The following is a 14,054-nucleotide window of genomic DNA, read 5'->3' on the forward strand; positions in this document are numbered from 1 at the left end:
ACGGTGAAATTCAGAAATATAACCCACTGGTAATGAAATTTTTCTATTTTCTTTTATTAGAAACGAGCAAGAATGGATGAAATATTCATCTGCCTTTGTTGTAACTAAAACAGTGACTTACAAATTTATTTTGAAATGGAAAACTTCTAAGGAAATCTTAGCCCAAGGAAAAAAAAAATCCTTTTTCCTCTCTTGAGTTTTATTAGAAACGATCACCCAAATGGTCTGATGCACAAGTGAGTATTTGGAAACTATGTAATAAGGACCAGTGATCCACAAACCCCAGGTATCTGCATTACACCAAACAGTAAAATCAAAACAATAACTAAAAAACAAACGTCACATGCAACTCATAATACAAGCCGATGAGGGAAACTGGTCTCACCTCTGCAACAGCCAGCTTTTCATTAGCGCCTCTCAAATCCTGGGTCATTGTATTGATGATCTGTTCCTGCTTCTGAGTTGTTGCAGTGAGTTTCTGATTTCTCTCATGCAGAGACGTTATTTCTCGACGATATCCTTCAACATTATCTTGTAGCATTTCGTAACTTACATGAAAGAAAAATGATCCCATAAGCAACTGAAATACTATATCCTAGCTTAGTCCTTGAGTTTCACAAGAGCTTAATTTTACATAATTTGTACAGTGAAAAAAGTGGCCTGTGTAATAATGTAAAAATCTTCGTTCTTTTTTCTAAGCTCCATATTTAGCAGGTAAATGCAAATTCTAAATAAGCACAGTATTTCATGCTGAATTAACTTCTTTTTTTTGCTGAATTAACTTTTAAATCTTACTCATTTACAAGAATCTTAATCATATTCAAAATAACGCCAAGACAACGCTGATCCACCGGATGTCCACCACAACACAGTATGTAATTTAAGATATTCATGTAGGATTAGTGACAGACTTTTGCCAGTTCTTTTTTTCCCTCTAGAATTCTTTGTGGTATTTTCTCATGTGCTTGAAGGCTTAGCAAATGGTTGGCTAGAGCTATCAACATAAGGGGAAAAGTGCTTTTAGTGGGGTCTCAAATTGTTAGAATGTGCAGAGGTAAGTGGCTTGTCATGTGTTTATTAAAGAATACTTTGATCATATAGCATACAAAGAATTACATTTTTTCTAACGTGATAAACTAACAAGTACTCAATGACTTTGATAGTAACCACAGAATGAAATTTACTATTATTCCTTTCTAAGTGACCAAGAAAGTGAATTTTCCCCCAATTAATGATCTAGCATCTGCTTCTCTTCTACCCAGACTAGAAAAGGCTGAAGGAAATTTGCTCATACTCTTCTTCTTCTTTACTTAAAATAATTAAGTCCTATAGAAACAGTACCTCTTGCAATCTCAGGAAGGAAAACCAGCAACATTCCTTATATGAGCTTCAACTTTAGTAACTACTTGGACTGCTTAGCAACATCCAAGAAAATCATTAACCAAAATTAACAGATGAACCCCCGTAACTTATCATCATCCTGGATCACATTCCACAAAAAAGTAACACTACTGCAGATTAACCCTTGAATTTTATTCAACTGAATAGGAATTATACTATTTAGACTTAATTTTTGAAAGGAAAATTTACCGTTTAGAAGCAAAATCTAGCTGGGTAGAAATTTTGGTGTTCTGTGATCTCAAATCTGTGACTTGTTCCTGGAGTTTCTCAAGCTGCTCATTCTGCATTTTTTCATTATCTGCCTTTTCTTTTTTGTAGTTCTCAAAAATTTCCTGCAACTAAATATTGGAGAAATATGACAGTCCATGTTCTCATAAAACCTAACCCAAGATAAAGATGTAAAAGAGATGTTTTTACCTGTTTAAGGGCTGCCTTGGCTTCTATAGCCTCTGCTGACTCGATAACAGGTACTGAAGCAGGAGTGGAAACAGTCTGTGATGTACTGGAACGTTTTGGAGTTGACACGAGAGAAATATCCTCTAAGCCTGAAGCTTCAGAAATATAAAGAGTGACATAAAATTTCTTTGCAAACACATCATTACTAAAAATCAACGAACTAGACTTATTTAAATGAAATCCTAAGATTATAGCAACTAAGAAACAACGACTCTAGCATACAATCTATTAAGGTTATTTATGACTCCAGATTGCTAAAACCAATATTTGCAAATTAGATGGTAAAATAAAATATAACCCAAACACTGTTAATTCACAGACTCTCAGAAGCATGCTTTCAACAATGATCAGCATTTTTGCTGACCTAAAATAATGGTGTGTTTTAGAACTGATAACATTTTATAATCACTCATTACATGGTAGTTAAATTTGAAGTTATCATTAGAATAGATACTGTTCGTGTTGCAAAATCCACTCCCTAATACACACTTCAAGAATATTTCTCAAAAATACTTGGAAACTTTTAAATAACACACAAAAACCTACCTTGCAAAGGAATGACAACTCCTGTTGTTTGTGACAACAAGATACGGTACATATCACGCTGACGAACTATTGAATCAACAAGGTGCATTTGATGTTGTCGTGATTCACGGAGTTGTTCCAATTCAGTGAGGGCACTCTCAAGTTTGAGCTGAAGTTCAGTGATTCTGCAGAAAAAGAAATTAGAGTATTCCACAGGACTGAGATGGAGATGCAGTTATAATTTCTACTGCAAATGACTAAGCATTTTATTGTTTATCACTAAGCACAGAATTTTCATCTCTCTTAGCCTTTCTTTCTTCTGATGCTATTTTAAGATGTACTTTTAAACGCCCCTCCAACCAATGTCATCTGAAAAATTTTTGCAAAATTTAAACCAATTCTACAGAGTCCAAACTCCAGTCTTCTTGCTTTCATAACCATTCCTCCTCCTCTAGCACCAAAAATATCTTTTCAAAAAAATTCTTTACTTTGCTTGAGAAATTCCTACATATGCCAGATGCTAAAACCACTGAGCGAGGCCAGGTCTGCTACATAAAATCTGGGCTGGGTCTCCCACCTCTATACCTCTATGCTCTCACAGATATGTTTTTGTCCATACCACTATATTCCCACTATCTAGCGTTGTTAGAGACACAAAAAAAGCTTCAAATAAATGTTTTCTGAATAAACTGAAGCAGTCAATTGCTTACTTGGATGAAGTTGTTTCTTGTTCTTCTCTTTCTCTAGTTTCCCCAAGTTCTCTCAGGGCCACTAAGAGACGTTGATTTTGCTGTTGAAGCTCTTCAATGTTTCTGTAAGATACTAGATGCTGTGATATTACTTCCGATGAACTACTTATATCAGCAGAACTTACTTCTTCATCACGGATTACATGGTTACCCCTTGCTTCTTCAAGTTCCATCAAAAGCACTCTAATCTAAAAAAGGAGTTTTAACTTATTATCAAATAGCACTGACTTTGATTCTGAAAATATCTGGAATAAAATGAAAACTTCCGAATGACTGTTACTTCATAAACTCTGCCAACCTAGTACTAAATTACCTTGAAAAACAAAACATCAAGTTCACCATCTTAGGTATTAAAGTCTAAAAAAAGAAAACCTTAATGGAATTTTTTTTCATTTCTAGAAAAGTATGTAATTAAGACTTATCTTCTATTTTTTTCTTTAAAATTTTTTTATTGAATGGAAGATTCTTTAACTTTTATTTGGTTTACAATTTTCAAAAGTTTCACACACGATTTCATATAATTCCATTACAATCTGCAATTCTTAAGTGGGAAGGGGTGCTTAAAATTTGAATCATAAGACTCTTAACGGAGGCTTCTAAGATCGTTACCTTTTAAAAAGCAGCCAAATTAAAACTCCAGAAGCACAGCTCCAGGTTTATAAAACAATGATCAACTAAAACACAGAAATGTATACCCACCGTGTGTGTGTGTGTATGCTTTAACTTGCATGCCTATGTATTGTATGGTGGGGCAAAAGGGGAGCATGGACAATAGATGTTTATTCCATTCATGAGAAATTTTTATGTGTATGTGTGTATATTCACAGAAAAAAATTAGCCTAAAATATCTGAATAAAGTAGATCTACATTTCCAAATTTGTTCAGCTAAAAAAAAAAATGACAGTGATGCATATGTAAAATGCATGATTTTATTCTAGTAAAAACAAAATGCTTACATATGTTTATATATGCACATATTTATCTACACATGTAGGATGTGAAAGAGTACACACCAGTCTGTTAACACTGGTTACACTCTGTGACTTGGGGGGAAAACATTTATTTATTTTTGAATTATTTCATTTATTACAATTAGCACTTATAATCTGAAAATTTATCAAACACAAAAGAAAAAGGGGCGCTATGAAAACACAATGATTAGGTTATAATTCTGCTAGAGTAGTTTTCTTAGTTGATGAGAATTTCATATGCGTTAGTTCTAACTTAGATATCTGCAAACAGATTCATACATTTCTAGGCAGTCGGCTTGGAAAAAAACTAGGAAAGAAACAAAAACTGCTAACCTGTTGTGAAAGATCTTTTATTTGTATTTCCATTCTTTGATTATCTCGTTCAAGCACAGAAGAATGTTTGTTGGCTTTATCTGTGTCCTCCTGCAATCGCTGAATCTCCTTTAAAATGTAAATTCAAGTGAAAATTCAAAAGAACTGTTTAAATACCAGTTATATCAACAACAAAAATATATAGTACTTAAATACTATAGTACTTTAAATACTGTAGTACTCTAAACACATAAAGGAAAAACATTCTATAATAGAGTAACCTCTAGAGAGAAATTCTTTAAAAATATGAACACATATTTCTTAACATCTCAAATATTTGCTCATCATTGTAATATTTACCACTGTATGGTAATCACTGGGAATTTGCCACTTCCCCCTAAGTTAATGGCGAATCACAACATAAATCCACACTAAATTCATAATGTATTATCAAATTATGTCAGAGAAATAATCTCAAAGAGCTTTGTTACTTACCAAAAACAGACTATATTATAATGGTAATCATTATTACCCTGTTCATCTAGAAATAAATGTCCAAAGTAAAAAACATTGGGTAAGATGAACACAAGACTTGGTTTTATAAAAAATGTATCAGGAATTAATTCTAAAGATGCAGCAACCAATGCCTCAGGCCATTAAAAAAATTTATAGCATATTGCAGTGCTTTTGCAAACTTTTGCAACATTATCATTAGGGATTTAGGGTACCATTTTGAGAAGCTTGGTATAAGCATAAAATATCTTTGAAATGTTATGTTTTATCTCAAATTCATATAAATTTTGCTGCTTAATGCACTGTTTTGATATAATGTTTTAAATATTAATAGAGTAAAAAATGCCTCCTATTTATTCTGGTGTTTCAAATACCTCTGAGCACAATGCCCTCAGGTTATATGCATAAACCAATTTCAATAGGAACAGGTTTGTGAGAAAATTAACAAGTGAGCCTCGCAGAATCTAGACTGGACATGGTCCATATTATAGATAGAAGATTCAGTTAAAAGATACAGAAATAATCTTTAAATTCTTTGGCAGTTGTGAGAGAAGTATGTAGGGAGTTTGCTGTTATTACTGTACCTATACATCAGTGAAAGAATTAACAGATAGCTTTTTCCTACAATGAATAGCTACTATTATCTGATTCTTAATCACCTCTACTTTACTATCCCCTTCAGGCAGTAAGTTTGAGATAAAATGCTCACTCTTAACAGTGAGGAACTCAAGATCTACTTAGATCCAAAGGATGGCCTTTGTCTAAAACCCAGTATCTGTCAAGACAAGCCTGGTAGACATCATTTCACCCAGGAGAAAGAGATCATTAGATTTATTATACCCCGATTTAAACTGAAGTCTAAATTACAAGAGCAACAGCAACAAAAGTTTGTTTGAATTAAGGACCCAATTTACTTATACTATTCTCTAAGAAAAAAAAAAAAGGAAAAAGAAAAAAAATCTATTGGTTTAGAACGAATAGATTTAACTAAATTCTGTCAGCAAGACATGTTTAATAAATCTTGAAGATTTCTCATATTAACAGTTATATCCTAAAAACAACATTATTAGTGTATACGCTAAATAAATCATTATATATTAAACAAAAATCTTTTTTTCTTCCCTTTTTATAGCCGCACCTGAGGTGTATAGAAGTTCCCAGGCTAGGGGTCAAATCAGAGCTGCAGCTGAGGCCTACGCCATAGCCATGGCAACATGGGATCCTTAATCCACTGAGTGGGGCCAGGGATTCAACCTGCATCTGCTCGGACACTATGCCAGGTACTTAACCTACTAAGCCACAATGGGAACTCCTAAAAAGGAATCGCAACAGATAGAGAATATTTAAAAATTTCCTTGATAATTTTTTTTTTTTTTGCTTTTTAGAGTTGCACCCACAGCATGTGGAAGTTCCCAGGCTAGGGGTTGAATCAAAGCTACAGCTGCTGGCCTATGCCACAGCCACATCTGCAACCTACATCACAGCTCACATCAATGCCAGATCCTTAACCCACTGAGCAAGGACAGGGATCGAACCCACATCCTCATGGATCCTAGCTGGGTTCACTAACCGCTGAGCCACAAAGGGAACTCCTCCTCGATACTTCAAATATGCAAAGAAACAGTAACAAAATAATGCATATAAAGATTTGCCAAACTGTGAAATCTTATGAAAAAAAAAAAAAGAGTTCTTTTCAATGGTCAAACAATATTATCACTTCTAGACAGAATATCAGAAATGCCTGACAAAGCATGACTCTGCTAAATTTAAAGTTCTATTATAAAGAGACAGTTACATTAAACAGTAGCCCAGAGATTTGCCTATTTATCATCAACTAGAGAACCCTAAAGAACATACTCCAAATGTCTTAAAAAATGTAAAAGGCTTTCATAATTTCAGCTAAATCAAGGTAAAATATTTTGCAACTACAGATATTTAAAAGTATAAATGACAGGCTTTAAAATGTATAATTACCCTATCACTGAAAAGGCAGTTAACCTTTTCTGACTTAAATACTTTAAGAAAGAACTGTCCTACCTAGTAAATCATTTCTCACATGTATTTTTCTACAGCTAAAATTGAGGAATGGAACCAACCTTCATAGCTTGTTCAAGCTTAACAGACAAACTTGCGACAGCTTTCTGTGCACGTTCATACTCCTCACGCTGGCGTTTCAAAATCGGTGCTTTGGCTTCAACTTCTTTCACTATTTCATCTAGATACTTATTAATTCTTTTATTCTCTAGTTTCTCCAAAAGCAACTGATCTTGAGTTTCCACATAAGCGTTATATAGCTGAAAGAAGAGAGGTCATTTCAAATCTAAGCATAACAGAAGCATATAACTTAGAATTACACAAGATGGAAATGTTTACTAAATGTTCCACAGAACCAGGTACCAAGAAAGCCTTTCCCAGGATGATGTAATAATCATTACACGACTAAGAATAATTTTTTTGGAGAGTGTGCTTTGTTCTTAACTCAGAGAGATCTGAACACTTGTGCTGAGAGAAAAGAACAAGATTTAATACCATTCTTACCTCAGTCAATTTCATGCCAGGTTTCACTATCTTAGCTACAGCTGCTGCAGTAGGAGACATGGCTGCAAGCTCTTCTTCAGACAATATGGCTCCTGTGCCAACACATAGAAATGTAGTAAACTTTTGTAAAACTTCAAACTAAAGCCACTGTTTCCTACAAGTGAAATGCGACACCCACTGCACATTACGTATAAATTCCTACGAAAATTCAAGTCTGACAACAGTCATGTTCTAAAAATCATGCAGTAATTATTGTTAAAATGATTCTGAAAACTGACACACAATTATGTGTGATAAAATGGTACTTACATCTGATAACACAATAAAGATACAGGTAGAGTAATGATAAACTAAAAATAAATTCTAATATCATAACTTGTTGAGTTTCTCATATCACACTATCACAGCAGCGAAATACTATTAGTGAAGTGAAGTGAGAAGGAAGTCTCAGTATTTCAGGCCATTAGTAAGCATATACCAATCCATACCTTTACGTTTTGTGGCAGAAAGCAGGTCATTTGCATTTTCTAATTCTTTCTCCAATTTCCCTATTTTCTCAAGCATTTCTTTTTCCATTTGACCTTTAGATTCCTCTACCTCTAGAAGATGATCTTGTATTGCTTTATTGGCTAAAGACAATTTTAAAGACAGAATATCCAAATAAATAAATGAAATTTTGGAGTTTATAAGACACAGAATGGTCATTATTTTTCTCTTCAGCAGAAAATATTAAATTCTAGAGAGGCTGTGGTTGACAGTTATTATTCACTATCATGCCTGAAGTGTTCTGGACTGGTGAATTTATTTCCCTTTTGGATATCTCTTACATGGGGAAAATAAGGGAATAAAATGGTAAAAAAAAAAAGAAAGTGGCTCTAAATATCTCTGGTTTTAATCTAATCTTTAGAATACAGGAAATGACTAGAAAAGATGATAGCTTACAGTAAAAAAAGAATATAAAAAATCAAAGACTCCAAAATACACTATTTATAACTTAAAAAGTAATGCTTATTTATGGATTAAGACAGTAACCAAATTATAAACCTATATGTATTTATCAAAGTAAATGTTTCAAAAATGGAAGAAAAACTTCCTACTAGAAATCAGGATATATGTAAAGTTATTAGATGAAAGAAACAGAAAAACATTAGCTTTCTATATTTTTAAATACACTATATGCTAAAAATACAATTTGAAATTTCTTGATCTAAGGCTCTTTCTTCTATACCAAATCTTGTCCCTATTAAATTTAATCTGACCTCTATATATAAAGATCTACACAAAGATAAACATACTATCTAAAAACAAAACAATCTTTTCATAACCGGAAAGTCTTACCTTCTCCAGCTTCCTTCAAAAGTTTGTGTAATTCATCAACTGCTCGGGTCAATTCATTGCTCTTTGCCTCTGAGTCATCAGCGGCACTCTAAAATTTAATCTTTAAAGAGTTATCCAACATCAATAATGCAACATTAGGACATTAAAATGTATGGTGCAGTACTTACCTTATAAAGGTTAGAAAGTTTTATGTGAGCATTTAATTCATTGTGGAATTTCTCTTCCATACTGGCCTGCTGTTCCTTGGCCTGTAATAAGTACACCAAAAACCCAATTATAACAGTCTCATTTGAACTGAATTTAGAATGCTTATCAAATGCCAAGAAAAAAAAATTCAGTTTTAAAAGAGATAATTTCTACCATTAAAATTAAAATCAGTTGTCATGACAGAGATAAATTACCTTAAAGACAAAATACTAATGATATTTTTATCTTAAAGTAGAATATTTAAATGTCATTAAAATTAACCACACTCAGAGTTCCTGTCATGGCTTAGCAGTTAAAGAGCCCGACTAGCATCCATGAGGACATGAGTTCAATCCCTGGTCTCACTCAAAGGGTTAAGGATCCAGTAGGCATTGCCGTGAGCTGTGTGTAGGTCACAGATGCATCTCGGACCTGGCACTGCTGTGGCACAGGCCAGTGGCTACAGCTCCCTACCCTGGGAACTTCCAAATGCTGCGGGTGCAGCCCTAAAGTGACAAAAAGACAAAAAATTAACCACACTCATTTTTAGATGGTACTTTGGATACAGTATGTAATTGACATTTCTGATTCTAGTGATTTTAGTCTACCTACGTCATGGAAATGTCCTGGCTGTTTTGTGACGCCTGGAATGGTTCAAAGCATGAAATCATTTTACGAATTAACAGCTTCCTAAATGTTATATTTTTCTAAAAGAGTCACTTTAAAGTAGTCAACTATACCTCTTTCAGTTTGGTCAAGAGATCCTCTACATGCTTTTGAAGATTCTCATTTGATGTTTTCAAACCATTCATCTGTTCTTCCATTCTAGAAACCTAGAAACAAAAAAGTAGAGGTGGGCATGTAGGGAGGATGTCATATTAACTGAAATTAATCTGACGTAAAGTTTAGCTGCCAAGTAAAAACAAAAGAATTCCCTATTCCCAAAAAAGAATATTACATAAAATATGAATGTTTAAGAGAATGAAAACTAGCATCTCCGGAATACATTTGGATTTAGCTCACAAAAACTTCACCACCACTTCTTAACCAAGTACCTTAGGAAATACATACCATGAGATAGTAGGTAATACCAAAATCCATAAAAGGACATCTGAAGTTCTTTGTTTAAATGCAACTAGTTAATTTCTTAGGCCAAAAGTTTACAAGTTATGTCCTCCACGTCTGACCCCTAATCTTAAAATAGTCTTAATTTGGTACTTTACTGAGTAAATTTTTATAAGCTGGCAACAAATGTAAGTTGTAAAGAAGATGAAGATACAATTTTACTAACTCACCTCCTCTTTTTTGTTTTCAAGATTACATTTAAGCTCTAGAATTTCATTTCCTTTTTCTCGGCCAAGAGCCAGAAGTTCATCAGTTTTGGTTTTCAACTCTGTATTCAGCCATGTATTCTGATTATGTAGCAATTCTTTTTCTTGCTCCAAGCGTTTTTCTCGATACTAAAGAAATCCAAGAAAAAAAATACCATACAGTAAAGGTAATAAATACACGGTTTTTCACAAGATTTTGTGTTTAGCCAAGGAACACAGCAGAAATTTATTTTACAACAGAGATACATATTTGCATGAATTCCTAACAGAAAACAGATTAAGATAACTATATGAAACAAATATCACATAACCGAACAGTACAATTAAAGTTGTCTTAACACTCAATTCCCTGACATTAAAAAAATGCAGCTTTTAATAACTTTATAGACAATTTGATTACATTTAAAATTTAATTTAGGTGGGTTTTAAGCAAAAATTGTATTTTGGGCATTAGAACATATTTATTTCTGACCTTAACAGAAACATCTGAAGCTTGAAGTTCATCCAGTTTTAACTGAAGCTCACCCTTTGTCGCATTGCTTTCTTTAAGTTTTTCATTTAGACGTTTAACATCCTCTAGAAAGGTCAGAAGGGAGTTTGAAAATAATGACTAATTAACGCACAGAGGAACCAAACATCAAAAATGCATTGCTAGGAATATAAACATTCAACACAACGTAAATTTTTCTCAAATCCTCTATTTTAACCTATTTCTGCCATGCTTAGTCACAAATTTAACAAATGGATGATAAACTGGCCAAATTCATGTATCCAACCAAACATGCAAATTATTCTACTTTATTTTAAATGCAGCATCTAAAGCTAAATTAAAATATTAATGCGTTTTTCTGATACTACCCAAAGGTCTATTAAAATTTCACAAATTGGCCATTGCTTAAAAAGCAATGATACATATCAAAATCTTATACTTAAAACATCCAGAATATACATACTTAATTTTTTTACTATTCCTTACCCTCAAGGTTTTTATGAAAATAAATTAATTTTATCTACCTCCTAGCTAATCAACATCAAGAAATACTTTGAACTAACTTTTCTGAGACTAGAAAAGTTACCTAATTGAATATTATTGTTTAGTAATATAAGTATTTAAAAATTCTTCCTTCAGTAGAAATACAAATTCTCAAAAATCTTACAAAAAGAAACCAAAGGGAACTTGTTATCACTAACCACTTAAGAGTCACATTCACTTGGATACAGCAACTGTAATACATACTATATTATTCCATGTTTAAATATCTTATATTCTTGTATCCTAACTCTTCCGGCCTGTGCCTTTAAATATGCACTCTCCTTTATGTTCTTATATTGAATGTCTGTGAAAAGCTTATGCCAGCAAGGATGTCTGTATGAAATGAAGGAATTCAGCTCTGCAACTAAATATTTAAACTGTTTCCAATTTGATATTATAAATAATACTGTACAAAGTATCTCTGCATGTAGATCCTGGTCCAAATTCTTGGAGATGCTTTTCATTTGTGTACTTGTGTATAGATACTTCTTTAAATACTTGATAAGGATCTAAAGATAAATGAATAGAAGAAATAACAGGATATTACTCTGAACTCTGTTCTGGATCTCTGACAAAGAATCAACAGCCAAGAGAAATGGACCAAAGATTAAATCGTGGCACTTTTAGAAGAGAAAGGAAGGAGTAAAGTTAAAGGCGAAAGTATTCTTCATACCTGTTAAATATTCAAGTTCCTGAGAAAGTCTCTCATTGGTTCTAATTAAGTCTCTCTTTTCAGCTTCTAATTCTTCCTTCGTCCTTGTAAACTGGCTCTGTCAATACATTTAAATAAAAATTCAAGTTAATCAATATAGAAATGAACATGGAATTGGCACTACAGTTAACATCAGCTGTGGTTTAAAAGTGGTTGGTTTTCTTATAACTTATAAATCAAAATGTTTAAAAATTCCCCTTAATCTCAACATTTCTATTTATATTTTGGGTTTTTAGAAATCACCTTCCTTAGGCTCACAAAAATTCCCCGTGTCGCTTTTTAAATACTTGGAAGTGTCCCAATTTTAATTTTACTTAAATATGCCTTTATAGGATACATAATTTACTTCTACTCTATTTTGCTGCCACTAAATAGAATTTTGATAAATATCACTGCATCTCTGCTCAAATTATTTCTCAACAAAGACCTCTAGAAACAGAATTACTTAAAACCCTTAATATATATTATCGAATTGCTTTGCAGCAAGACAATGGCAATTTATACACTTTTCTGTAAGTCATAAGAACCTAGCTCAAGCCACTTTATGCGAGAACTGAAGATTATGCTTGAAAGAAGTTGTAAAGAAGAGAGAAAATAAATCAATGTTAACAAGGGGAGGTGAATTTAGCTGGATTTTTCTGATTACAAGTGAAGTAGAATAATATTGCTATTGGCCATATGTACAGCGTCCTGTGTTTTTAAAAATTCCTTTGCCCATTTCCCCTTTGAATGATTTTTTTCTTATAATTTGAAAGTAGTCATGTATTAAAGATATATAGTCACATTTTTATTGAGAAAATACCAATACTTGCATTTTAGTTCTTTTGATGCAGAGAATTTAAAATTTCTATTGGATCAAGACTATTACTCTCTCCTATTATAAGTATCTTCTATGTCAAATGTGTTTTAACCTCAAATCAAATGCAAACTAAAAAAAATAATGGCAAGAGTCTAAAGGTCTATCTGGTTAAAGAATGACATGTATGACCGCTTTATTAAACAAAACGGCCTGTAATCCTTGTAATCATATCCAATCTGTTATGCTTAATTACTATTCCTAGGCAATAATTACCAATGTGGATTTATTCATATTCCCAACTGTAACACAATACTTGAAATAATGCCTGGGCAACAGTAAGCAATAAATAAGTGATTTCTAAAAGAAAGGAAGACAGGTAGCTAAGTGGGTGAAATGAATAGACAGATGGCTCTGAACCATCTGTCCATTTGCCCTAACAGTTCTATGGCACTTTGTTTACAATGCAACAAAAGTTTTTTTTAATCACGACTTTAGAATTACACAGTTAAATCCAAGTGTTTGCTTAATATCGAATACTTACATATTCTAATGAGTGAAAGGAATATTCAATCAATCATTAAAACATAAAGATCCTATTAAGGAATTCATGTATACATATTTTTGTTAGTAGCTTTTCCTAATTGAACATCTGTTTCACCTTCCCACTGACTAAAAAATCAGTAACTGTGTCAGCATAGAAAATTTCCTCAAGTATCGTGTTTAAAATTAGCTTTATTCATAGGAATAATTTTTACCTGAATGGCAATACTGCGATCCTGAGCAACCTCAAGCTCTTTGTTTTTCTCCGTTAGTGCCTTCAGTTGATTATCTGGATAAAAGTAATTTTATGAACAAACATACACATAAGCTTAAAACTTGCAATGACAGTTTTTCCAACTGCTACCAATACACATTTTGAAATTAAGAAACTGAGTTTCAGAAAGGCTGAGTTGTACAACTCTGAGTTCCAAATTCATGAGCATGTTACGAACTTACCGCATTTCTAGCACAAAATTTTAAATACGCTATCTCGTCTCTGAATCGTATTTGTGATCACTCTAGCCAACATTTATAGGAAAAAGTAGATACAATGATCAATTTCCTTATTTTTTCAATGACATCTAAGTCAATCATAAAAAAGTGAATTATACTTACAAATAAATAAAACTAAGTGAAAAGAGACAAAATCA

The 14,054-nt window shown here is 32.8% G+C and overlaps 1 protein-coding gene across 2 annotated transcripts in view; it reads right to left on the reverse strand.

Moving 5' to 3' along the window:
* The window catches only part of TPR (translocated promoter region, nuclear basket protein), a 58,716-nt gene that overhangs the window by 40,109 nt on the left and 4,553 nt on the right, over positions 1 to 14,054 (reverse strand). For both annotated transcript variants that reach the window (XM_013977898.2, XM_021063816.1), the window contains 16 exons: positions 13,620 to 13,693; positions 12,027 to 12,123; positions 10,793 to 10,896; positions 10,285 to 10,449; positions 9,730 to 9,822; positions 8,971 to 9,051; positions 8,804 to 8,891; positions 7,954 to 8,094; positions 7,466 to 7,557; positions 7,024 to 7,221; positions 4,436 to 4,543; positions 3,093 to 3,319; positions 2,404 to 2,567; positions 1,819 to 1,952; positions 1,591 to 1,739; positions 386 to 548 (listed from right to left, as the gene is read on the reverse strand). In XM_013977898.2, coding sequence (XP_013833352.2) covers positions 386 to 548; positions 1,591 to 1,739; positions 1,819 to 1,952; positions 2,404 to 2,567; positions 3,093 to 3,319; positions 4,436 to 4,543; positions 7,024 to 7,221; positions 7,466 to 7,557; positions 7,954 to 8,094; positions 8,804 to 8,891; positions 8,971 to 9,051; positions 9,730 to 9,822; positions 10,285 to 10,449; positions 10,793 to 10,896; positions 12,027 to 12,123; positions 13,620 to 13,693 — 2,078 coding nt within the window. The remainder of the gene's footprint in view (positions 1 to 385; positions 549 to 1,590; positions 1,740 to 1,818; positions 1,953 to 2,403; positions 2,568 to 3,092; positions 3,320 to 4,435; positions 4,544 to 7,023; positions 7,222 to 7,465; positions 7,558 to 7,953; positions 8,095 to 8,803; positions 8,892 to 8,970; positions 9,052 to 9,729; positions 9,823 to 10,284; positions 10,450 to 10,792; positions 10,897 to 12,026; positions 12,124 to 13,619; positions 13,694 to 14,054) is intronic.

The sequence above is a fragment of the Sus scrofa genome, chromosome 9 (genome assembly GCF_000003025.6).
Source record: "Sus scrofa isolate TJ Tabasco breed Duroc chromosome 9, Sscrofa11.1, whole genome shotgun sequence".
NCBI classification, from domain to species: domain Eukaryota; kingdom Metazoa; phylum Chordata; class Mammalia; order Artiodactyla; family Suidae; genus Sus; species Sus scrofa.